The 26,720-nt window shown below is 45.8% G+C and overlaps 1 protein-coding gene across 1 annotated transcript in view; it reads right to left on the reverse strand.

Annotated features, from left to right (window-relative positions):
* The window catches only part of LRRK1 (leucine rich repeat kinase 1), an 85,357-nt gene extending 60,345 nt beyond the window's left edge, over positions 1-25,012 (reverse strand). Inside the window, exons 1-2 of the mRNA XM_083586102.1 lie at positions 24,652-25,012; positions 12,359-12,570 (exon numbers count right to left, since the gene is read on the reverse strand). Of these exons, the coding sequence (XP_083442228.1) occupies positions 12,359-12,425 (67 nt within the window). The 5' untranslated portion in view covers positions 12,426-12,570; positions 24,652-25,012. The remainder of the gene's footprint in view (positions 1-12,358; positions 12,571-24,651) is intronic.
* Positions 25,013-26,720: the final 1,708 nt, after the last annotated feature.

The raw sequence follows: 26,720 nt of genomic DNA on the forward strand, positions 1-26,720 counted from the left end.
CGCTTTGGTGGTTAATGGACACCCCTGTGTCCCCTTGCAGTGAAACCCAAGCTGTGGGTTCTGAGATAAATAAGGCGGCAGAAAAATGGGAGTGGGGTGGAGGGGGGAAGGGAGAGCTTGCAGGGTTACCTCAGACATCAAAGTCCTGCATGACACCAGATGGCTGGGGCTGCAATTTATTGGATTAACCTTTTCCTGTTCCGATACTTGATTGATCAGAAGATGAGCAAGCCAGAAAAAGAAAGCAGCGGGTGTGTTCACGGATTTCAAGAAATAACGAAGTATACTGATGTAGATGTATGAAAATTAAACTAGATTTAGGCTGAAACCCTTAAAAAACAATCAAACCACTTACTAAGGAGTTTGCTTAATCAAGATTTACTTCCAAGCAATGATTTGCATAGGGAGTCTGAAATCCCAGGCCCACTTACCTGGCAAGTAAACCTTGTTGCACAGAACATATTTCTGAGTAAATATGAGAAGGATTAGTGGTGCAGAAAGGCAAATATAAACTCTGGACTTGGTGGGTCTCATGCCCCCCTTTAGTTGGCACCGTTCTGCTTCATGTACCGTATTTTTCGCCCTATAGGACGCACTTTTCCCCCTCCAAAAATGAAGGGGAAATGTGTGTGCGTCCTATGGGGCGAATGCAGGCTTTCGCTGAAGCCTGGAGAGCGAGAGGGGTTGGTGTGCACCGACCCCTCTCGCTCTCCAGGCTTCAGGAGAGCCGCAGCGCCAGCCCCACAAGGTCGGGGGACAGCGGGGAGGCGGAACGCCACCATCCCGCTGTCCGCGGACCTGGTCTGCAGGCGGGCGGCGGGGAGAAGAGCGCTTCTCCCCGCTGCCTGCCCCGCAAGCTCTGGGGACAGCGGGGAGGCGCAGCGCGTCTTCCCGCTGTCCCCGGACCTGGTCTGCAGGCGGGCGGTGGGGAGAAGAGCGCTTCTCCCCGCTGCCTGCCCCGCAAGCTCTGGGGACAGCGGGGAGGCGCAGCGCGTCTTCCCGCTGTCCCCGGACCTGGTCTGCAGGCGGGCGGCGGGGAGAAGAGCGCTTCTCCCCGCTGCCTGCCCCGCAAGCTCTGGGGACAGCTGGGAGGCACAGCGCGTCTTCCCGCTGTCCCCGGACCTGGTCTGCAGGCGGGCGGTGGGGAGAAGAGCGCTTCTCCCCGCTGCCTGCCCCGCAAGCTCCGGGGACAGCTGGGAGGCGCAGCGCGTCTTCCCGCTGTCCCCGGACCTGGTCTGCAGGCAGGCGGCGGGGAGAAGAGCGCTTCTCCCCGCCGCCTGCCCCGCAAGCTCTGGGGACAGCTGGGAGGCACAGTGCGTCTCCCCGCTGCCGGCCCCACAAGCGCCTGGGGGGGAAATAATTTTTTTTCTTTATTTCCCCCCCAAAAAACTTGGTGCGTCCTATGGGCCGGTGCGTCCTATGGGGTGAAAAATACGGTACTTCACACAATTTGGGAAGCTGGTCTTGTTAGGTTCAGAGGACACCTCCTTCACATTCTGCTGGTGGTGCCCTGGATTTCTGTCCCAAACCCAATCCTAGTGGCACCACTGGGCAGGACTGTTCTGATAAGATTTGAATTATAGCATCCAAAAACACAGCAGGTCGTAAACAATTGCACAACAGCAGAGGCGATTTCTGCAGCTACTTCATGCTCTGCAGATGCTCCCAAGGCAACAGAGATTGGCTGCATACATGCCATTTATTTAAAGCACATGAACCCCTCCCCCCAATCCTGGGAACTGTAGTTCACCCTGCACAGAACTACGGTTCCGAGTACCTTGAACACACTACAGTTCACAGGATGCTTTCAAAAAAGCCACGTGCTTTAGGTGTGTGGAATAGCTGTGAACACTGTTAACAATAAGTTTTATTTAAAATAATAATAATGAAAGTGGGAGGTTTTTATATCTATGGGAAGGCATTCTGGACAACTTTGTACCTGGAATTGTAATAATAATGTATAATAATAATTTATTATTTCTATCCCACCCATCTGGCTGGGTTTCCCCAGCCATTCTGGGCGTCTTTCAACAGAACATTAAAAACAGAACAAAACTTCGAACATTAAAAACTTCCCGAAACTGTAGCTGGACTGTTGCATTGACGCTCTTCTTTGTAGTTTGTTTGTTTGGCTGTTTATTTAATTTGTATACTGCCTTCTCCTGCAGCTCTCAGGGCAGTTCACAATGTAAATATAAAATATAAAAGCACAAAATACATGATTGAAAGCAGGAATGAAACAACCTACAAACTAATGTCCCCCGCCTTGTAGAATTAAAATATCCCCAGATGATACATGGCTCCTCTAGCGAAGTGCAGCTGTCCATGTTGATCCTTGACGAGCAAATATTTGATACTTGACCACACACCATACATTTAAAACATATGACTACCCACCCAAAGCATCCTGGGAACTGTAGTTCACCCATCACAGAGCTACAATTCCCAGCACCCTTTTTAAAAATAAAAAACCCAAGGTGTTTTGGGGGGTTTTTTGGAGGAAGCTGTGAGCTTTAAAAGTACGGTGTGTCTGCAGTCACAGACCCTTGATGCTGTTTGGAAGCCTATTCAGGCATATTAGAGGCAGTTATGATAGACACGCCAGCTTGCCCGATCGCTGCTCCACTTCCCTCTGTGACATGTAAATACAGTGGTACCTTGGGTTACATACGCTTCAGGTTACACACTCCGCTAACCCAGAAATAGTGCTTCAGGTTAAGAACTTTGCTTCAGGATGAGAACAGAAATTGTGCTCCGGCGGCACGGCAGCAGGAGGCCCCATTAGCTAAAGTGGTGCTTCAGGTTAAGAACAGTTTCAGGTTAAGAACAGACCTCTGGAACGAATTAAGTACTCTACCCGAGGTACCACTATAGAAGGCACTGTCCCGAGATGCACATTTTGTTTGGAAACTGTTCAAAATAGGTTGCTAAGCAGAACTGGGGATCTGGAGACTTACCTCACTGCCACCAGAGCTTTAAAAACTGCGCTGGCTCCTGGCCTATAAAAAGGCTCAATTCAAAATGCTGGTGCTCATCTTTAAAACTCTTATTGTACTTTAAAACTTCCAGTACGTTTCCGAACACAATTCAAAGTGTTGGTACTGACCTTTAAAGCCCTAAATGGCCTCGGCCCTGTATACCTGAAGGAGTGTCTCCACCCCCATCGTTCTGCCCAGACGCTGAGGTCCAGCTCTGAGGGCCTTCTGGTGGTTCCCTCGCTGCGAGAAGCAAAGTTACAGGGAACCAGGCAGACGGCCTTCTCAGTAGTGGCACCTGCCCTGTGGAACACCCTCCCTTTAGATGTCAAGGCAATAAGCAACTATCTTACTTTTAAAAGACATCTGAAGGCAGCCCTGTTTAGGGAAGTTTTTAATGTTTAATGCTGTATTGCATTTTTAACATTCGGTTGGGAGCCGCCCAGAGTAGCTGAGGAAACCCAGCCATTTGGGCAAGTATAAAGAATAAATTATAATAATATTATTATTGAATTTCTATCTCGCCTTTCCTCCTAAGGGAGCCCAGGGCAGCGAATGTATCCACAATTTAAGGAAACAAAGAGAGAACAGAAATATTCTAAAACAGTGAAAACGTTCTAATTTAGGGTTGCCATATTTCAAAAATGTAAAAACCAAGGTACCCCAAAAGCTGTTGAGCTTTTTCAACTGACTTGCCTAAGATCCAGGAAAAAGTGCTGCCTTTCGGAAATCCCCCCCGGACATCAATTTTGCCTTTGAAATCCCAGTCGTGTACGGGAAAATCCAGACATACAAATCTAATTGGCTTAAGGCCAGGGTGTGTGGGCTGGGGGGGCGGGTAAGAACCTCAATTACTTTCAACGCTTTTCAATAATATTTGTGCATCCTCACCCCTAAGCTAGCAGGTTCCTCAGCAATGCTCTCCTCTCTTTGCTTTGTTCTCACTTGCCTGACCCGCTCTGAACTTCAAATCTCCATGGGTCTGTTTTCCGGGAATTTTCCTGATCTCTTTGGCTAGTTGCCAGGCTACACCACCCACATTCCAGCTTGCTTTCTTAATAAAATGTCAAGAAAGAAGGTGATGAAAAAACTGAAAATGACTCAGCTCTTGGGTGGAAGTTAGGCTGTGTATCTTGCCTTCTGGCCTCAGCCCAGTCCTGGGAGTCTGAAAAATATTCTTAAAACTGTAAGCAATCCTGTTCCAATGTCACCGTCAGTTCTCCCCTCCCGCCCCTAAATTCAGATGCATTCATGAAACATGCATAAAGGTAAACAGCTCTTCACTTGACAAGCCCTTTCATGTTGCATTTCCAAGGCAGATTTGCCTGCACAAAGGGAATAGGGGATCAAAGCCCCTGAAAATGTAGCCAGCAAAAAATAAAAATAATATGGAGGAGGCAATTGCTGGACATCGGAATAAGTAGTCAGTCATCAGTTGCCGGAGCTGGACCTCAGCCCGAAACTTTGCAGCTAAATTCATTACCAACTTCCTTCACTCAGACCCCAGGAGACCCTAACCTCTGGAGGAGAGCCAGTGTGGTGTAGTGGTTAAGAGCGGTAGACTCATAATCTGGTGAAACGGGTTCGCGTCTCCACTCCTCCACATGCAGCTGCTGGGTGATCTTGGGCTAGTCACACTTTGCTGAAGTCTCTCAGCACCACTCACCTCACAGAGTGTTTCTTGTGGGGGAGGAAGGGAAAGGAGAATGTTAGCCACTTTGAGACTCCTTCAGGTAGTGATAAAGCGGGATATCAAATCCAAACTCCTTCTTCTTCTCTTCAAATCACTGGACACTGCTTTTGTCATGAGCGCGATACATTTAAAGCAGCATGGTACCAGTTAAAACACTCATGGCTCTCCATTCGCTTGCCCCATCCTGGAAACTGCAGTTGGTTAAGGTTGCTAAAGGTCGGTTGGGAGATCCCTATTCCCCCTGGGAGAGCTACAATTCCCAGAGTTCCTAGGAAGAAGGAACTGATTGCTAAACCACTCTGAATATTTTTTAATAGGAGATGCTTTCCTTAGCCTGTTCTTTATACAGCTATCCCAGTTTTGCAGTGTCTTGTTAACAGCCAGCGAGTTATCTTACGCAAACTCTTCCATGCTGTGTGGAGGTGCTTTGAATGTGGCTTACCCTGAGGAAATATGATGATGAATAAATCTCGTTAAATATTAGGCAGGTGCTATCCCTATCATCTTTTAGGCGCCTATCTTCCCCTACCAACATGCCCTTTAAATAGAGACTTCCCCCAGTCTGCCATTGTGTTGATATAGTTCTAATATCTTTCAACTGCTTAATCATTTGTGTGTTTGCAGCCCTTCTTTTTGGGGAGAAAGGGCAGGATATAAACTAAGTATATACATACATATAGCACGGGCTCTGCCACCACCATGCTTAGCTCCCCACTTGAAATAGAATTCCATTCTAATAGCCCAATTCAGTCGTACCTTGGAAGTCGAACAGAATCTGTTCTGGAACTCCGTTCGACTTCCAAAATGTTCCGAAACCAAAGTGCGGCTTCTGATTGGCTGCAGGAAGCTCCTGCAGCCAATCGGAAGCCACAGAAGCCCTGTCGGACGGTTGGGTTCCAAAAGAACGTTCGAAAACCGGAACACTCACTTTTGGGTTTGCGGCGTTCGGGAGCCAAGGCATTTGAGGTCCAAGGTACTGTTTAGGGAAGCTTTTAATATTTGACGAATTATTGTATTTTAGTATTTTGCTGGAAGCAGCCCAGAGTGGCTGGGGAAGCCCAGCCAGATGGGCGCAAAATAAATACATACATACTACGAATGTATACACATACTAAACACCCTCCAGACTGGTGGCTCTCTCCCTCTCTCTTTTTTGGTGGGTATATTCTGCAAAGACACACTGCTATTGTGTCTCTGACACAATAACAGTGCATTAGTGCTGGATTTATACCAGGCCGTCCACACGCCATTCCATTTCCTTAGCTGTTCTGCAAAGCTGCCCTGATGCTATTGTATTGCCACTATCCGGAGGGGTATTACTGAACTACAGTGCAGCAAAAGTTGGATCCCCATCCCGACCGCCAAGCATTTATGGCATGAAAGCTTGCAGGATTTCAGCAGGAAGTTACGAGACATGAACTGATGGGAAACGAAGCGGAATGCCTGCCCCGGAACTTTTTCAGGCAGAAACAGTAATGAAAACGGGGCCGCATATAACCACCCAATACCATCCTGAGCACAAATAATCATGAATGCACAATGAAAAGGACATCTCGAAGGGCTCTGACCCAGAGGCTCTGACCGTTACTCAAAGCACAGGTGGGGAAGGGAAGGCAGTATTCTATGCAATTATGTTACACAGCTTTTTCAGAAGTTCTGCAAACTCTTTAATACAAGACAAATAGGGATTCTCAGAGAGTTCTTGCCTGGAGTGATTACCAATGTTCTCTTTGCATTCCCTGGTTGACTGAATTTGCAATTCAAATTGATAATTTTTATGTAACACAAGTCACGGTTGATCATACTCCAAAATGTACACAACACTTCCAGGCTGCAAAAGGGCAGGGTTTTCTCTCTCCAGATTTTCAGTTAAGCAGTACTGTGTGCTAATTAAATAAGAATAATGATCAAAACGTTCTGCTCCAAGTAAACCCAGTTCAGTATCAAAGTGAATTTCCACAGCCAGGAAGTTCCCAGTTTTAAAAAAATATCTCACAATAGCTGTGAGCTCTCTCGATTGCTCCCTCTAAGCTCCAACCTCATTTCCTCACCTCATTTTCCCTCTTCAAATGTTATTATTGACCTACCTCACAGGGTTGCTGTAAGGATTTGTAATGAGTATTGAGGACTCTAAAGCAACATACGGGTACTATGTAATTATCACAAATCAAACAAATCTGCAAAAATTCCGCCTTTAAAAAAAACCTTGCCAACCTCAATCTCTCGTTCTTATGGAGGTGTAAAATTGCATCTGGGCTGCTACCACTTCAGGCTGCAGATGGGAGTCTCACATGACTGAACTCTCTTCCATGCAAAAATCCTCCCTGCACACAGGAACCCTAGAAACCTAGGGTTCTAAATTAGCTTTCTCTGTGAAATGCTAATTTTGTATGGAGAGAACCACCAATGTACACTCACACCTGTAATCTAAAGATGTAGAACCCTCACACATTGCTTAGCGACAGCTGGGCCTGGGACATTGTCAGGAAATTATATATTAAGCCGCCTGGAGGAAGTTAACGAACGGAAACAGCTCAGCAAGTGGAACAGAAATCAACTCCATCCTCATTTAAAGAGTCAGCACAAAGATTAGTTTCACCCAGGGCTTTTTTTTCCAGCCGGAACTCACCCAGAACTCAGTTCTGGCACCTCTCAGATGGGCACCATTGCTATTATAAGAAAAAAGGAGGCATGCATGAGCTCCGGCACGTTTTCCTAGAAAAAATAGCACTGGCAGGACCATGTTGAGAGCCTCTTTCCATCTCTCTAAATGCTTCAAGACAGCCACTTCAGCTCCCTTGGGAGCTATCCTCTAATCTCCTTGACCACCTTCCACTTTCACCTGTCCTGGGGCAAAACCTGGCGACAGTAAGTGGTTGGCAGTGGAAAGTGCAGGCGTGACTGAACAAACATGGCAAATATTGTCACGGAATCATAGAATCACATCCAACTGTAGGGAAGGGACCATGAGGATCAGTCCCTGCAGTGCAGACATCTTTTGCTTGTACAATAGCTGTACTATTTTATTCCGCATCAAGCACACCAGGGCATAGTCAATGCAGTGTCGCCCAGATTTTGGGACTTCAACTCCCATCAGCCTCAGCCAGTGTGGCTAATAGTCAGGGATAATGGGAGTTGTAGCCTAAAACCTCCGGAGGGCGTCATGTTGGCCACCCCAGATATACAAAGAGATGTTCAAATGGTAACAACCCCAGATATACACAGAGATGTTCAAGATAAAACGAACCCCGCTGGATCAGGCCACTGGCCTATCTAGCCAAGCATCCTGTTCTCAAAACAACCAGCCAGATGCCTATGGGAAGCCCATAAGCAGGACTCTCCCCTCCTACGGTAGCACCCTGCAACTGGTATTCCGAGGCATATTGCCTCTGACTGCGGAGGCAGAGCTTAGCCATTGTGGCTGCTAATTGCTGATGCAGTCCAGTTATACAGTCCAATCTCATGTATGCTTTTCTGAAAGGAATTCCCACAAAGTTAAACTGGATTAAGTCTAAGGTAAATGCACACAGAGTGGCAGCCTTGATCATTTCTTGTCCTCTATTCCTCTAACAAAGCAATATTCAAAGTGAAACAAATCTCAGTCATGCCCTGATGAAACACACCTGCTATGTAACACTAAATTTGGGAGAGATTCTCCCCCTGGAAAAAAAGTGCTCATTGTTATAACAATGTCAGATCCTTTGTAATAAGTTCCCTTTTTTCAGAGTACCTTATTGTTTTAAGGCATCCGGTAATTATTACGTTCATGGTTCAACACGTACACGTACATACACAGAGAGACACCCCAAAATGAGTTTTTAAGATATAGACTCACTGCGAGGTGGAAACAGAAGCCTAGAAAGTAAATACCATCCACGCTCATGGAGACACAGGGATTTGCCCTAGCCCTCTGTGATCCCCGGTGAGAAAAGACCTTTGATAAAAAGCTAAAAAGCACCAGGATAAAAACCAGTCAGAATTTCTTTGCGATCGCTCAGGGAAATCTGCAATTGCACCACTGTCAGAGCTTTCATTTACGCCTGGCTCACAAGCATCCAAAACGCATCCCTTCCCCATTCATAAATATTTCTCGTTAAAGAACGGCAGGCTGCAAAGGAGTGAGAACGGAGACGTATCCACAAACACCAGAAGTACAGCTGCCAAGGTTTCCTTATGGCTTTCTTGCAGGACCTTCGTTGTCAGAGCCGAGACAAAACGTCTTTCTGCCATGGTTTCCATAACGCGACACTCACATTGCACACTGGTGCTGTGACACAGACTGCGATGTCTGCTGGCTTCTCCTGGAGGTGGGGAGGGAGACTGACAGCTTGTAAGGTTGGTGCCTGATTAAAGCATGAGGGGGAGCAGGTAAATGGATCTGGATTTGATGGAGCAGGGCTGAAATTAGGGCTAGCTCAAACGGGGCCTTAAGAGGGCATTGGGAGTGTTTTGGGTTGGAGACACAACCTATGGGCAGTGCCATGATCCCTGTACCCAACAGTCAACCGGACACTGAGTTGGAGGCTACAGGGGCTCTAGATGGGAGTGCTGGGTTAAGGGCTCAGGCTGACTGGGGAAAAAAGAGAGACCAGTGTGCATTAAGTAGCTGGACAATAACTGCCAGTAAAAGGTAAAGGTAAAGGGACTCCTGACCATTAGGTCCAGTCGTGACCGACTCTGGGGTTGCGGCGTTCATCTCACTTTATTGGCCAAGGGAGCCGGCATACAGCTTCTGGGTCATGTGGCCAGCACGACTAAGCCGCTTCTGGTGAACCAGAGCAGTGCATGGAAACGCCGTTTACCTTCCCGCCAGAGTGGTACCTATTTATCTACTTGCACTTTGATGTGCTTTGAACTGCTAGGTTGGCAGGAGCAGTGACTGAGCAACGGGAGCTCACCCTGTTGCGGGGATTCGAACCGCCAACCTTCTGATCGGCAAGTCCTAGGCTCTGTGGTTTAACCCACAGCGCCACCCACATCCTAATAACTCCCAGAGGAACCTCCAAAACCATCAAGACTGATCCATCTTTCCCTGAAAAGCCATATGCTGCCCACTGCACTTCAGCAGTCCAGGAGTGCACTAGGAGGGAGGCTATGGAACAGAGGAGGAGTGGCTGCCTTCAAGCCAGAGGGTTGGCCCTTTAAGGCTCTGAAGTTCTCTCAAGGGGGTGGAGCCAGGAGGAGGCAGTCATGGGACAGAGGTATAAAAGGCCTCAGTGTGCTCCTGACCTTTGTTGGAGCAAGTTGCTCAGCCGGGGCAACCATCAACCTGCCTTGCTGCTTTCCCTGTGAGTTCTAGCATCGGGCCAGAACATGACAAGGGCACCTCTGGACTGTTAGTATCTTGTGGGAGGGATTCAAGGGCATGCCATGAAATTTAGGTTTGCACCACTGATGTGAATTAAAGAGCCCCACCGCCCTAATACAAGAAATCCACTTTTACAAAGAGATGGACTTTTTGCTGTTGGGAAAGTGACAGGGGAATGGGTGGAAGAGCGTGGAATGAATAGACGGTTACTGGGAAGACGTATAAACACCCCACAAGCAAATCAGGATGAGTTCTCATTGTCATGCAGCCTCCTGGCAAACAGAGCAGAACTGCATGCTCAATAAATAGGTTATTTGGTGAAGCCCTATGAAGAACAGGTGAGCTGAACATCAGCCTTGTCAGTGGAAGGCAAGATGGCATCAATGGATCTCTCAGCTGGCTTCCAAATGGTTCTTGTTCCTGTCTATAGCCCCGCCCTGCTAATCTCCAGCACCTACCATGGTTCAAATCCTGCCTCTGCCTGGGCACACTTTGTTCACATCAGCACTGTGTATTTTAAGCACTCTTTAAGAGTTGTGGCTTCCCCCAAAGAATCTTGGGAATTGTAGTTAGTTAATGGGGCCGAGAGTTGCTTGGAGCCCCCTCAGAGAGCTATAATTCCCAGCACCCTAAGCAAACTACAGCTGCCCCAGGCTGTCTTCCCTGTTCCTCTGTGGCTCACCTGGGCGGTGGTTTGGGCAAGCTGTCCATTATGTTGGCAAGTGGCCAGAAAGAGAAAGCAAGCTTGCTGTTGGTGAGGGCTGGGCTGGGCTTCTTGGCTGGCCCTTCCCTATGGGTTTCTTTGGAGGGGGGCAGTGACGTGAGACTGGAAGGCAGGGCGGACAAACAGACAGGGCTGCCTCCTCCGCTTCTATTCTCCACCGTGATTTTGTCAGCAGTCTCCAGAGCCGGAGACTGACAGCAGTAAAAGACCTCACCCCAAGGGTTGTGGAAGAGGAGACTGATGATGAAGTTAGGTCGTTACATATCAAGGGATCTGATTTTTTTTTTACCTTGTGTCATCCAATTTTCTTCTGTATATAATTTTTTAATTAAATTTTTTGTTTTACAATTTAAAATATTCATTTTACTTCCTTAAGATATGGCTTCCCTTCTTCTCTTTCCATGGTTCATTTTACATATCATATATATCCCTGCATATTTTATAAAAACTATACCATTCAGTATTCCATTCTTGCATCCATCAAAACTTACTTACACTGTTGAATATATCTTAATGCTGCCAGCGTTTTCAGCTGTACACAATTATTTCCCCATATATTCAATAAACTTTCCCAATCTTTTTTAAATGTATGTTCTTCTTGTTCTCTTATTCTGTATGTTAAAGTCTGCAAGTTCATAGCTGTCAAGTGTCCCTTATTTGAAGGGACAGTCCCTTATTCCAGCGCCATGTCCCGCTGCTGTCCCTTATTGATGGATGTCCCTTAAATGTCCCTTAAATGATGTCCCTTAAATTTCAAAGGAAGCAGCTCCTCTCCCTCCCTCCCTGCTGGCCAGGGAGGAGGGAGGCTCCAACTATGTTGCTTGGCTGTGTTGCTCACCCAATAAGAAGTCTAAGAACGACTGGGGGGTGGAGCTTGAATGCCTTGTGTGTAGCTAGTTAATGCAAGCTGAGGGGTTTTTTGAATGCTGGACGCCATTTTGTTGCACATGCTGCTGCAAACTTTGCAGTGCAAAGCCAGGCCGGGGAGCCATCTTAAGTTGAGGCTGCATAGGCCTTGTGGTGCATGTGATTCAGATTCTATTCAGTTGAACCTCTGGTTACAAAGTTGGTTGGACAGTGTTCTCGAAGCTACCAGCATGAGTTTGACCAGACTGCAGGAGGACAGGAAGACTGGAGTGCCTGGAACAGGTGAGGCTGCAGGTCCCTTATTTTGGCTGCTGATCCCTTATTTTCAAGGCTGCTGGTCCCTTATTTTCAAATCTGTAAGTTGACAGCTATGCAAGTTGTGCATATTCTGTCAACTTGCCATTCTTCTTTGGTTGGGACCTCACTCGTTTTCCATTTTTGGGCTAACCAAACATGGGCAGCAGTAGTAGCATACATAAATAACCTTTTTTGACACCTGGGAATTTCAGTCTGAATTATGCCCAACAGAAAGGACTCAGGGTTTTTGGGGGGGGAAGTACTTTTAAACATTTTTTTCAATTCATTATGGATCATTTCCCATCACCCAATTTTCTTAATATTTTGTATACTTGTTGAATGATACAAGCTAAGTTTAAATTGCTTTTTTTTATCTCATTCCATTTGTGAGTTATGAGGGCTTGATATTTCAAAGACCGTAGTATATACGTATTTACATACAGCTGCATGGAATTGTCAGAATTTGCCTTAGGCAGGAAAGATGTTTCATTTACCGTCTTGTGCCGCCATGTCTCTCTTGCTGTCGTCCTCAGAGTCCTCTGTTCCCACGCACCAGTACATTTTGGGCTGCTGCTCGGGCGTTTCGAGAAATCTACTTTCTGATACATTTAATATCCAAAAATGAAGTTGTCGAAACTCAAAGGCGAGTGTCCAGCTTGGAGACTTCGGAAATCCTCGTTATGTAGCTTGGAAGAGAGTTGTTTTTCTTTAAAAAGGAAAAAAAAATCTAAATTAATCCTTCCAGCGGGTCAGGAATTAAAAACACCACGTTTTCTCCTGTCCCTCAGGATTCTTTGTTCCGTACATCACTTAAAAACAGTTATAAATAACTTCCTTACGCAGAAGCTTTAATACATTGCAGCAACAGGTTCTCTGGAGTTTCACGCTCTACATTCTTGTCTAATTTTTATTCTATTTTTATGGTGCATATATGCAGTGCTTTTTTTCTATAAAAAGACTGTTTAGGGGTACTCTCATCTTCCTACTCATATTGAAATAAAGGTAAAGGTAAAGGTACCCCTGCCCTTACGGGCCAGTCTTGACAGACTCTAGGGTTGTGCGCTCATCTCACTCTAGAGGCCGGGAGCCAGCGCTGTCCGCAGACACTTCCGTGTCACGTGGCCAGCGTGACGAAGCTGCTCTGGCGAACTGGCACCAGAGCAGCACACGGAAATGCCGTTTACCTTCCCGCTATAAAGCGGTACCTATTTATCTACTTGCACTTAAGGGTGCTTTCGAACTGCTAGGTGGGCAGGAGCTGGGACCTAAAGACGGGAGCTCACCCCGCCGCGGGGATTCGAACCACCGACCATGCGATCGGCAAGTCCTAGGCACTGAGGTTTTACCCACAGCGCCACCCGCGTCCCCATATTGAAATACTGCCCCTCAATGAGGCCAAACCTAGATTCACAAAATGTTTAGGGGTATGTGTAGCCCTGTGTCCCCCCCCCCCTCTGAAAAAAGTACTGCATGTATGTATTGAAAGGGTGGGAAAGAGCCTTTGAGACTGGGCAGGCTTTAAACAACCCAAAGAAAGAAGCAAAAATGAGCTATGAGGAAGCAAATGGAAGGGTAACTGGAGGTTAGAATCTCTGGCTACAGTAAATGAAGCTTCTTTCCCAGTGCTGGAAAGAAGTTTTGCAGATAATGTGCTCAGAAGGGAAAGCCTTACCTAGTAATTCCCTATTTAGAGATGGAGGAGGAATTTATGAGTTAATTTATGAGTCCATTTAGAATCAAGGTTGTGACATTTGATCAATTAAAAAGCATGTTGTACAATGAAAAAAGGTGCCCCAGTTAACTGGCCAGAACATTTTAAAGCTGTATTGACTATTAAAAAAAACCCCACAGAGGGCAAAGATCGCTTTAAGACAGCCGCTCCTTCCTGTTATCTTAAGGTGTGTATCCTGGAAAAAAGAACATAGACGCTCCAGATAAAGCTCATAAATTGCAGCTTATCATAAAGTTCAACTCTATTCATTTGGGTGTGAACAGAGGCAATGGTTTACTGTTCTATGGCAGATGTTAATATACTCACCACTGCCAACGGGTGAGATCACCAATCACAAATAGTGCGAAGGACCATTGTGCTCATTTTGCTACACTTACACTTTACTCAGATGCCAAGATGGATAGCTCACTTGGATAGAGCATGGTGCTGATAATGCCAAGGTTGCAGGTTCGATCCCCATATGGGACAGCTGCATATTCCTGCATTACAGGGGGTTGGACCAGATGATCCCCAAGGTTCCTTCTAACACTACAATTCTATGTTTACAGTATGTGATTTTTATGTGATTTTATTTTGTGGCATCTATAAATACAGGCAATCCCTTTTCATTTATTCCCATTTCCGCTGAAGAATGTAAGTTGTGTTTTTATGTCATTATAATTTTATAATTGTATCTATTTCACTCACTCCTGATTCTTTATTTTGACTTTCTTACTGAAAGCTCCTTATGTTGAACTATATCGTTTTGTTGTTCATATGCTTGTTTTTCTCTTTGTGTGTATTGACTGTTTTTGTTGCTCGATAAACTTTCTTTTTTAAAAGAAAAGTTACTGCTGCTGTGGTCATTTTGCATCCATTTGCAGCCAATGTGGCACCTTCCAGACCCTGATAGACCTCAACACCCATCAACCCTGGCCAGTTGGAACCAATGGGAGTTGGACTCCAGCAAACCCATTGGCTACCCCTGATTGAACCTAATTGTCACAGACTGTACTTTTGCATTCTATTGCCATTCAGCTCCGGCCTTTGCATTTCCTCCCCTCCCCCGTTATCTTCCTATATACATAAAAACATAAGGCCGTCATCACACAGCCCTCATCTGTAGTGCCACAGCATCACAATCCTGGATTTTCCATGAAGAAGTGGACTGGGAAAAGGGAAAAGTGAGCTTAGTAGTTGCATGGGGTGGGAAGGAGAACCTCTGGAGGGTAAATGTGTGTGGGGGAATTGCAGGGGGGGCTTAGTGAGCAGAGCAAGAAGGGCACAACTCTTTGTGTGTGTGTGTGTGTGTGTATACACCTGACAACTGAGAGTGACACTCTGTGCATCTAGTGAAGTAGGCCGTAGCTCACAAATACTTAAAGGTAAAGGGACCGCTGACCATTAGGTCCAGTCATGGCCGACTCTTGGGTTGCAGCTCTTATTGGCCGAGGGAGCTGGCGTACAGCTTCCGGGTCATGTGGCCAGCATGACTAAGCCGCTTCTGGTGAACCAGAGCAGCGCACGGAAACGCTGTTTACCTTCCCGCCGGAGTGGTACCTATTTATCTACTTGCGCTTTGACGTGCTTTCAAACTGCTAGGTTGGCAGGAGCTGGGACCGAGCAACGGGAGCTCATTTCATCATGGGGATTTGAGCCGCTGAGCTTCTGATCGGCAAGCCCTAGGCTGTGTGGTTTAACCCACAGTGCCACCCGCGTCCCTCTTACAAATACATATCATGCCATAATAAAATGCGTTTCACTAATGTGACAAGCAGACTCACATGGCTCCCTCTCTGGAAATTCTTTTTTAAGACCCTATCTGCTCCTGCACAGTGTGCAGCATATAAAAAACAGACGCTTTCCTTATTTAGAACTACTGTACCGTGTTTCCTCATATTCAAAGATAAGCAAGTAAGATCTCTTTAGCTGGGTGCATAGGCAAGTTGTCACCTGATGTTGCAGGCATCCAATGGGGAGTGTGCAGGTGTGAAACTGGGTCACCCAAAGCCATATTGGGAACAGATACAGCTGCCTTATGCAGAGACACCATTCTGAAACCCTGGAGAAACACTGCCAGATGCTGTAGGCAGTACTGGGCTGGATGGCTCAATGGTCTGATTTAGTACAAGGCGGCTGCCTATTGGTCAGATTGTTAGCCCATCTAGTTCAGTATTGTCTGCACTGACTGGCAGCTGCTCTCCAGTGTTTCAGGCAGGGGGTGCTCCCAGTCCTACCTGGAGAAACTGGCGGTTGAACCTGGGACCTCTGGTATGTAAAGCAGCAGCTCTGCAACTAAGCTACAGTCATACTCCTGAATGCCTTGGGAATCAAACATCCTGGCTCCTGAACGATCGAAAACCGGAAGTGATTGTTCAAGTTTTTGAATGTTCTTTTGGAAGCTGAACGTCCGATGGGGCTTCTGATTGGATGAAGGAGCTTCCTGCAGCCGATCAGAAGCCACGCTTTGGAAGTTGAATGTTTCAGAAGTTGAACGGACTTCCAGAACGGATTCTGTTCGACTTCCGAGGTACGACTGTATAGCTCTCCTCCATATTTCAGCATTTGCACTGCTAAAGTTCACACCACATATTCTGGGAAGCAGGAGAAAAGACAGAAAAGAAGCTGTGCAGAGGTCAAAGGACGATCTCCGAGGTGCTGGAGCAAACTGCAACCTGCATCTGTCTGGCTCTTCCACGGCAACCACAAGCCCAGCTGAAAAGTGTAGCAGGAAGTAGCAAGACAGATGGCAGAGAGGGGAAGTGGGGAAATCCAGTTTGTGTGGGCAAAGGGCAGCTTCAATTTGCTACCATTCCTTGGGGGGGGGGTGCAAAAAGAGGTGGGGGTGAAAGACAAGGTCACCCCCTTTGCACCTTTGTTTTTGGTTTTGAAAACAGCCACACATTCAGCAGAAATCCATGCACATCCACCCCGCATCATTGCATCTCCGTGTAAGAAAATACGGCACCTGTTGAACTTCTGTCTGCAGAGGAGCCACTAAAGCTTAGATAATTTTCCTGCGTAGTCAGAGGTTCATGGATCACTGGCCATCTGACTGGGCTGAATGGGAGTTGGGGCCCAACACATATGGTTGCTAAAATTAAAAGTGCAGCAGACCACCAAGGCATACCCAAAAAATAATGTATCATCCATTTCGTATCATCCAAAGAAAACATATGTATGCCTGGAAACCTTTTTCAGCCTGAGGGCTCCTTCCCCTCTGCGTAGCCTTCAGGCAGCCACATGTCAATATGGGTGGAGCCAGAAGCAAAAGTGGGTGGAGCAACAAATGTAAACGTTGCCTTGTCTGCAGTAGGCTACCTGCTCACTTACCTACCTGTCTATTGTTCTGTCATTGTGCTAAAGTTGGCATGGCCATCTACTGGCAGTCACACAAAATGCAATGTGTTGACAGCCTTGCGCGTATATATATATATATATATATACATATATATACACACACACACACACACACACACACACACAATCATACCTCATGTTACGTTTGCTTCATGTTACGTTTTTTCAGGTTGCGTCCCGTGGCAACCTGGAAGTACCGGAAAGGGTTGCTTCTGGGTTTCGCCGTTTGTGCATGTGCAGAAGCGCTAAATCATGCTTTGCAAATGTGCACAAGCGCCAAATTGCGCTGCACACCTGCACAGATACAGCGCTTCAGGTAGCAGGCTTTTCATGTTGCGAACGGGCCTCCAGAACGGATCCCGTTTGCAACCAGAGGTACCACTGTGTGTGTGTGTATGCATTTCTCCAAACAATTTCCTCCTGATAAGAATGCATTTTGTACATTAGATTGAATAACATACATTTTTGCGCACATGTGTGGGTTGAAGAACTGCATCGCAAAATTTGGAGAAGTGTGAACTTCAAAGGAAAGCTGTGTTTCAGTTCATGCATTGCTGCAGGAAGTGCAAAACCGGTGGGTTCATATTAAAATGCAAATTGAACAACTTTCTCCCTCATCTCTACTAACAAGGAGATAAAGTGATTTTCTTTGTGGGGGTGGGAGGGACCTTCAGGTGCGTAATTAATACATGTCAAAACTATTGCTGAAGGCACAAGAGAAGGGGGAAACTGCCAACCCTAATCCCACTACAAGGTAATTCATCCATAATCACAGACAAGAGAGTCCAATTACCCGATGACTTGTTCTCTTGCTTTTAATTGTCTTGCTACAGGTTGAGCTTAAAATGTCTGTTATTTCTGGATCTGATGAACTACAACTCCCATCAGCCCCAGCAAGCAAGGCCAATAGCCAGGGATGATGGGAGATGTAGTTCAGTAATATATTGAGGGCCGAGGGCTCCCAACACTGAAGTGACCTTTCTGGGATGCAAACAAGTCTAACAAATAATAATGGTGATAATATTAGTGCTAAACTAGGTGAGGATAGCCGATGGGTCACAAACCCTCAGTGAGTTAGAGACTTCCTCTGCCTGCGAAGACAAGACGGACGAGACCAAAGGTCAAGAAAGCAGTTTCTGCATGTGCTATAGAGGGAAATAAGGGGGCAGGTGGGGTTCGTCAACCTGGGAAGGTAGTCCATTCAGCCTTTCTCAACCTGTGGGTCCCCAGATGTTGTTGAACTACAACTCCCATAACCCCTAGCTAGCAAGGCCAGAGCTCAGGGATGATGGGGGTTGTAGTCCAACAACATCTGGGAACCCACAGTTTGAGAACCGCTGAGAAGGAAAACTCTGATCCTAAACCTCCGCTGTCTTGAGGGACATCTTTGGGAGAAGAAAAGGTTAAGGAGTACAGTGGTACCTTGGGTTACATACGCTTCAGGTTACATACGTTTCAGGTTACAGACTCCGCTAACCCAGAAATAATACCTCGGGTTAGGAACTTTGCTTCAGGATGAGAACAGAAATCGTGTTCCGGCGGCAGCGGGAGGCCCCATTAGCTAAAGTGGTCTTCAGGTTAAGAACAGTTTCAGGTTAAGAATGGACCTCCAGAATGATTTAAATACTCAACCCGAGGCACCACTGTAAACACAAATCCAGAGCGGAGTCCCTAAGATGGATGGATGGCGCCTTGTACAGCTCCTTCTGGCAACTTCTGCAGCCATGCTGGTGCCCAGCGTATTGCTCTGCTTTCCTTTGGACCACATCAGTGAGGCAGGGGGGCGGGGAGTCTTGTCATCTGGGCAGCCCAGGACCTCCATATACACTGCCCAAGCTTGTGCCCCGGGGATGTCATTTTGGTGCTGTTAACACAGCGGTTTGACTTCACCCCCAAAGGTACACTCCAAGACAGAGGCACACCAACGTCAACAACAATCCTTACAGTGGCCCTGGATGGCAGGCCAGTTTTAGCATTCCCCAAACTTCAGACAGACGGCCAAAGCTGAGAGCAAAACCCTTGCTGAATGCTGCACAGTGAGTTTCAAACCAGGTTCTTGCAATGCAGGAGGCTGTGGCGAGAAGTCCCTAAGGGGCCTCTTCTTCCGACTCTTCAATTCTATGACTCCTCCTGATACAATGATTACATAGCTTAGCCTTGGTAGGTTATAACAAGTTTGGGGAAACTGCTCTTTTACTGGAAATGAATGTACAGTAAACATAGAAAAACAGAATAAAAAAATTCCTTCCAGTAGCACCTTAGAGACCAACTAAGTTAGTTATTGGTATGAGCTTTCGTGTGCATGCACACTTCTTCACACAAAAAACCTCATACCAATAACTAACTTAGTTGGTCTCTAAGGTGCTACTGGAAGGATATTTTTTTATTTTGTTTTGACTGTGGTAGACCAACACAGCTACCTACCTGTAAATAGAAAAACAGGTAACAGACATAATCAGCTCATTATCCTACGTAATATAAAGAGTATAAAAAGAGTAGGCACCAATAACCTTAAGGTCAGTCCCATTTTGCAATAAATAGGAGGTTCAGTCTGGTACTAAAAGCCTCACAGTTGGCAAACAGTTTTCAAACATTCCTTCTGCCTCTCACAATCGTAAGCTCCACCTATAGCTTATCTTAAAACCCTTGGCATGGGGTTTGTTTGTTTCTTCATTTTGGGGAAAGCAAAAACAAGGAGTTGCAACAAAATAATAGTAACAACAGCCATTTCCATTTTAAAAGAAGTATTGTAGCTTCCATGATCCAGAAAGTAAAAGCGCTTGTTCTTTTCAATAGCCACAAGACTGACTCCCATGGCAGCCCACATCAAAGTTAGAAAGGACAAGTGGGAACTGCAACAAAATGTTGCAGTGTATCCTGGTCTTATAGCAGGACTTTTCCTTTTCGGGGTGCCAGCGGTCAGCTGGATGTACCCTCTCCAAAACACTCCATTTTCCATTTTACTCTAAGTGACACTCAGGAAGCTCTGTCCTCATTGGGTTGGTTTTGTGGGGGGGGGTGTGATTGTCCCCTTACGGTTTTTTGTAAATATTTTTTGAACTTCTGCAAAGCTCAGGGGTACCTATTATTCCCACGGAGCATCTTGCCGGGATTAATAGGGGGATGTCACTGGGCTGACAAGTTCAACTGAACCACTGTTTGAAGCAGCAGAAAATCTCCACCCACTTGAAGAAAAAGGGCAGGGGGAGAAATTATTTTTTAGAAGTAAACCCACTCCAAAGTCACGCACTTTCTGACTCCTTCAAAGACAGATCCAATTTTCTGGGACATTTCTACCCCACCCCCCAAGAAATACTTTTAAAAAAAGCCTAGGTTGAACGCTTTGACCTAGCATTAGTTCTTCAAAAATGCAAATATACCACTTCCTGAACAGGACTGTTTTAGACTACAGTGCAGGGATGAGGAACCACATGTTTGAAGAGATTAAAAATACACACCATAGTAGGTCTAAGGATGGGAGAGACATTGGATTCCATTACAAATAATAATAATAATAATAATAATAATAATAATAATAATAATTTATTATTTGTACCCCGCCTATCTGGCTGGGTTTCCCCAGCCACTCTGGATGGCTTCCACAAAGACCAAAAATACACTAAGAAGTCACACATTAAAAACTTCCCTGAACAGGGCTGCCTTAAGATGTCTTCTGAATGTCAGGTAGTTGTTTATCTCTTTGACATCACAGGGCGGGCGCCACTACCGAGAAGGTCCTCTGCCTGGTTCCCTGTAGCTTTGCTTCTTGCAATAAGGGAACCGCCAGAAGGCCCTCAGCGCTGGACCTCAGCATCCGGGCAGAACGATGGGGGTGGAGATGCTGCTTCAGGTATACTGGGCCGAGGCCATTTAGGGCTTTAAAGGTCAACACCAACACTTTGAATTTAAAAGCTTGCTTGCATGCTCCCTACAGGTATCTAGTTGGCTGCTGTGAGAACAAGATGCTGAACCAGATGGGCTCTGGCCTGATCCAGCAGAGCTCTTCCTGTGGTCTTATGTAAAGGAAGACCATGATTCCCGGGCCCCAGGGAAATTAGACTGGCCTTGACTAGAGCCAGGGCTTTTTCGGCCATGGCCCCAGCCTGGTGGAACGCTTTCCTGCAAGAGACCAGGGCCCTGCGGGATTTGACATCTTTCCACAGGGCCTGCAAGACAGAGCTGTTCCGCCAGGCCTTTGGGCAGGATGCAGTTTGACTTACCAGTACTTTCCTTTGTATAAAACAAGCCCAAAGGTCCTTGTATGATCAGTGGAAACAGTTGGTCCTGGCAGGTATTAACCACTCTCAGTTCCAACCTGATAATTGTCACCTGCACAGATTTTAATTTGTCTGAATTAATTTTAAGATGTATTTTAATTAACTGATGTGTGCTTTAATGTATATTGTGTTGTTTTTATGATGTTTAGCCACTCTGAGCCCGGCCTCAGCCAGGGAGGGCGGGATACAAATAAAAAATTATATTATTATTATTATTTGCACTTTCCAAAACAGTAGGAGAACCAAAACACGACCATCCATTGAAATTCATGCTTCTCTTAATTTTGCAATGCAGCTCTTCAGTCAAGTACAAAAATGCACCTACTGGAGTAAAGTGTGCATACAAAGGCATATATTTGTAGGTGGGGAAACATACAAAAAAATTATATTACGGAACATTGCTCTGCAAAAGTGTGCTTATTATTTAGTTGGAGAACTTCACACAAAAATGCTGATTAATTTGCTTTAAAAAAAAAAAACCAGCCCCATGAAAATTCACCAGCATTTTAGCGTGAACTGATGTGAATTTGCAAAGAAACGAATTTAAGATTGGGAAAATGAGAAAATCAGAGGAACTGAAATTGACCTATTTGCCCATCTCCGCTGCCAAATCCCAGCACACACAAAAATCCATGATGTCAGGAAGAAGCTTACAATGTATACTATTTGGCTGTCTCAAGTTAGTGGGAAACTTTTTGATTCTTCTACTCTTCACTGGATACATACCCAGAAAAAGAGGACAAACTGAAAACCACCAGCATGCAAATGTAATACTATGTTACATGTTATTTTTGTTTTAATGTATCTATAAAACTTAATGTGGCTCATTTACTGTTACATTTTTCTTATGTGGCTTATCCATTATTTAATCAAAATCAAGGCCTTGATCCAATGCACACTTATTTACCTGGGAGTAAACCCTCTTGAGAGACGTGGGTGGCGCTGTGGGTTAAACCACAGAGCCTAGGACTTGCCGATCAGAAGGTTGGTGGTTCGAATCCCTGTGACGGGGTGAGCTCCCGTTGCTCGGTCCCTGCTCCTGCCAACCTAGCAGTTCGAAAGCACATCAAAGTGCAAGTAGATAAACAGGTACCGCTCCGGCAGGAAGGTAAACGGTGTTTCCGTGCGCTGCTCTGGTTCACCAGAAGCGGCTTAGTCATGCTGGCCACATGACCTGGAAGTTGTACGCCGGCTCCCTCGGCCAATAAAGTGAGATGAGCGCTGCAACCCCAGAGTTGGCCACGACTGGACCTAATGGTCAGGGGCCCCTTTACCTTTTAAACCCCCTTGAACACAGCAGTGCCTATTCTTGAGCAAATATCCATATTTTGATCAGGTTGCACAAGGCAAGGTTTTAAGCATTAAAAAAATACTTCTGGTCAAACCTGTTGAGTAAACCCTCTCACTTCCCCACCAGCAAGACAGCAGTAGCAGCAGCCTCTGAAAACGTTCATTTTAAAACTACAAAAACAAGCTAACCCAAAATGCAACTGAGTGCCTGAGTTTGTTTTCTTTGGCTTCCCTCCAAATCCCCTTTCCTTTTGTGCCTTTTCTTTTAGGATGTCAACATGACAGCACTGTCTTACGACTGAACTTTGAGAGCCACTTTGGGGTCTTCCCCCACCCGCAACTGAAGATTGGGATAAAAGTACTTGCCACGAAACAGACGAAGAAACAGCCACAGGCAAAATCCAGGACATGAAATTGAGGCATGCAAATAAAATTGGGAAGCTGTTGACAGTCTAAGCCATGGGTAGGCAAACTAAGACCCGGGGGCCGGATCTGGCCCAATCGCCTTCTAAATCCGGCTCGCGGACGGTCTGGGAATCAGATTGTTTTTACATGAGTAGAATGTGTCCCTTTATTTAAAATGCATCTCTGGGTTATTTGTGGGGCTTACCTGGTGTTTTTACATGAGTAGAATGTGTCCCTTTATTTAAAATGCATCTCTGGGTTATTTGTGGGGCATAGGAATTCGTTTGTTTATTTATTTATTTTCAAAATATAGTCCGCCCCCCCACAAGGTCTGAGGGACAGTGGACCGGCCCCCTGCTGAAAAAGTCTGCTGACCCCTGATCTAAGTTGACAGACACAAAGCGTACCTCGTACATACAGCACTTATCAATACCCCCACTGCAAAGATACCTTACCTTTAGTCCCAAGGCATTTCTGGGAAGCTTGGAAATCCCCATCCACCCTTATCTGTTCCTTTAACAGTAGCTTAAGAAAAGCCTTCCAGATCAGACCAATAGCCCATCTTAGAAGTCCAGGATCCTATTCTCACAGCAGCCAACCAGATGCCCCAATACATCTCTCTCCTCTTCTGCACTTTCCAGTTCACCATCACACTGCCATCATGGCTAGTAGCCTTGATAGCCTTCTCCCTGCGTGAACTTGTCCAGGGAGACCTACATGAACAAACGCAAATGAAGCCTTTCCCTGGCATAAATCTAAGCGATTTGGGGTAGCGTGGGGAATTTTCTCTCTTCTTATCTGTGTTCAGTTCTTTCATATAAAAGACTTCATGGAATGCTGCATGACTATTAAAAATCTAGTAAACTCTATCCACCATCTTTATATTCAAGGCCACGATATGGTACATCTAGAGATTGTATGTAACGTGAAGGAGATTATGCGTTGAAATATTTTAGTTGATATTTTAGAATGTAAAACGCTATTTTATTTATTGATTGGTTTTACCTTGTGGGCTTATAGCCGAATAAAGTATTATCTATCTATCTATCTATCTATCTATCTATCTATCTATCTTATCTGTGTGAATCCAAAGCCACCGCGGGTGCAGATTGGTTGCGGGGGTGGGGCGCGGGCGGGAGGAGGAGAGCATCCTAACTTTCCAAGAAGTTGCACACAGCTCGCCCGTCTAGCCAACTTGGATGGAAAAGTGGAAAAAGAAATAAAGCGGAGAGAGAGGGGGCGGAGACAACGAAGTTACAGAAACCGAGGTGGAAGAACGGCCAAAGGAAACCCGATCCTTGCCGGAGCAAAATATTATTTTACGAGAAAGCAACAGCAGCCAGCAACACGCGCGCTGCGGGTCTGTGCGCAATCTGTCCCCCCATTCCAGCAACTCTCCCCGCGTCCTCCTCCCTCCTTTAAGCGAAAAAACATCCCGCCCATGCAAAAAACCATAATCCTACCCTGGAACCCCTTGCAAGCAAGCAAATAAATAAAATAAATAAGCAGCGTCCTCCCATAATAAAGCTGCAACGCCAGGCACGCTTTGCTGGGAGCAAAGGGAGTTGCCATGAACTTTGCAGCGCGTTCTTAATGACTCTTCCATCGCCCCTCTTTTGGTAGTTTTGGGTTTTTTGCACGGTGCAGCTCTGCTTGAATGAGAGGGGGACGACGAGGCAGGCTGGAACAACCTAAAAACTAAAAAAAGAGTGGCTGGGTGCAGAGAGGACTTGAGCGTCCGTACCTGCTATCCTGGGGAAAGCAGCCCCCTGCTCTTCTCCTCGCACGCGTAAAAGCGCATCTGCTGCTAACCGGCGAGGGTAGGGGGTTCCTCCTTCTCCAGGCTCCGGACTTAGCGGCGGTCGCAACTTCCTCGATCGGCGCTGGGCGTGGGCAGGGCAGGGAGGCGGCGAGGCGGGTCTTTGCTCTCTCCGAGGCTCCTGCGGCGGCGCGCCAGGCAGCGGGGAGGAGCGGCGCCCAGAGCGCGCTGTAGAGGAAGCGAAAGCGCAGCCCGATCCTGCAGGGCGAGGCTGTAGGAGCAGCTGCCTGCGGGGTTGCAGCGGCTAGTTCCGAATCTGCTCACAGTCCTCGCTGTATTTGTGCCCGCAAAGGCCCTTTTAAGGGGCGGGTACTTTTCTGCAAAAGGGCGGGGACGGGGGGGGGGCTTTCCAAGCACTCTGATATCTCCTCGTTTTTCAGCGGTCCTCAGCTACACAGCTGCAAACGAAACGCTTTCAAATGTTTTGCGAAGTGCAATATTACAAATGTGACGCTAGATGGCGACAGTGAGCTATGCCAAATTCAATGTACTTTTCGAAACGTGTGTTTCTGTTTTTTTTAAAGCATTTTCACCTCTTTTCTTTTTTATATGTGTGTAGATCCCTTCTAGACGGTTGCAGGTTTTGGATGCCGTTCAAATAAATGCCGGTTGTGCACTGAAATATGTTTGGGGGTCCTTGCACTACAAAGCCGCCCCCTGCCTGTTGTGATAAGGAAAGTGGGGAGGAATTTGTTTTCAAATTTCATAAGACTGATACAATGCTAGATTGTTTTGTTTACAAACAGACCTCCAGGCAGACGTGCTGGAAAATGGGGGATAACATTTGCATTTGTCTAACGTCCCCGCAAAGAAAATTGGGAGAAATGGTCAATAAGTATCTGGCGGTGCTTCACCTCCCTACAACCCTGTGAATAATCTCATGAGTTTGAGCCCCACATTGGGGAAAAGATTCCTGCATTGCAGGGGGTTGGACTAGATGACCCTCGTGGTCTCTTCCCACTCTACAATTCTAGAGTTCCATTGCCTGGAGAGGTCAACTGCTGTCTGTTGCCCGTTTGTAGCTCCAAGTGGGACCTACAAAGTAGAGCAGCTTTGCCTTTTATCTCCATCTTAGATCTAATTCCTAAAGCTTCCAACTTCATTTGGGATCGGAGCCCTTTTTTGTTATGAATGAGCAAGTGAACAAATTTGTCCTATTTGGAACCAGTTACCGGTAGTTGAAACATTAAGTTGTTTCTTTAAAATTTCCTCAGTAATTTTCCTCCCCTTGGGAGGATGTCCCCATACCCTATTTGTGCTCTTGCCCATTGTTTTGTATTGCCTATTCTTGTCTGTGTAGCAGAACCTTGGGTGGTCTAAAATACATGCCAGCCATGCTTTCCGTAGTATCTCATCCTGAACCCCAATATAACAGGTTCCCCAGTTTTTAATTCCTGCTCCCAAGAAATCTCAATGAATTTCAGACCAGCTTTAAGAGCTGCTTCAATTGAAATGCCTCAAAATCAGGTTTTACATGAAGCATTCCCAATCCATACTTTTTCCATGAAGTGTCCTAAACCACTGTTTTGTTTTCCCTTTGGTTGAGAACAAGTTTTAAGTTTATGTTCTTATGAGGAGCAGATCAGTTTGAAAAGATCAAATTGTTCAGGCATCCTTACCCGGCACCAGAATCTAAATTTTGCTCAACTGTTTCAACATTATGGAAATCTTCTCTCATACAGATAACTCTGAGCCATATCACAAAATTATAACATTTTAATTATAGAGCTAATATTACAAGAGAGAGAACCCCCCCTTTTTTAAAAAAAAGGCATTTCCATGTACAAATGGCAATTAAAAATACATTAGATTAATTGCATTCTAATTTATAAATATATATATTTATATATTTAAACATTTTAAGTAATATTTCATACAAAAAAAAAGCACTAACATGCAATGAAAGAATATAAAGGCTCTACCGGATTGTACTTTACAATTAGTGCCTAATGATGCTTTTAATAATCCAATGTAGAAAAATTCAGTGTATACAA

This window comes from Podarcis filfolensis (assembly GCF_964270895.1).
Source record: "Podarcis filfolensis genome assembly, chromosome: 14".
In the NCBI taxonomy this organism is placed as follows: Eukaryota; Metazoa; Chordata; class Lepidosauria; order Squamata; family Lacertidae; genus Podarcis; species Podarcis filfolensis.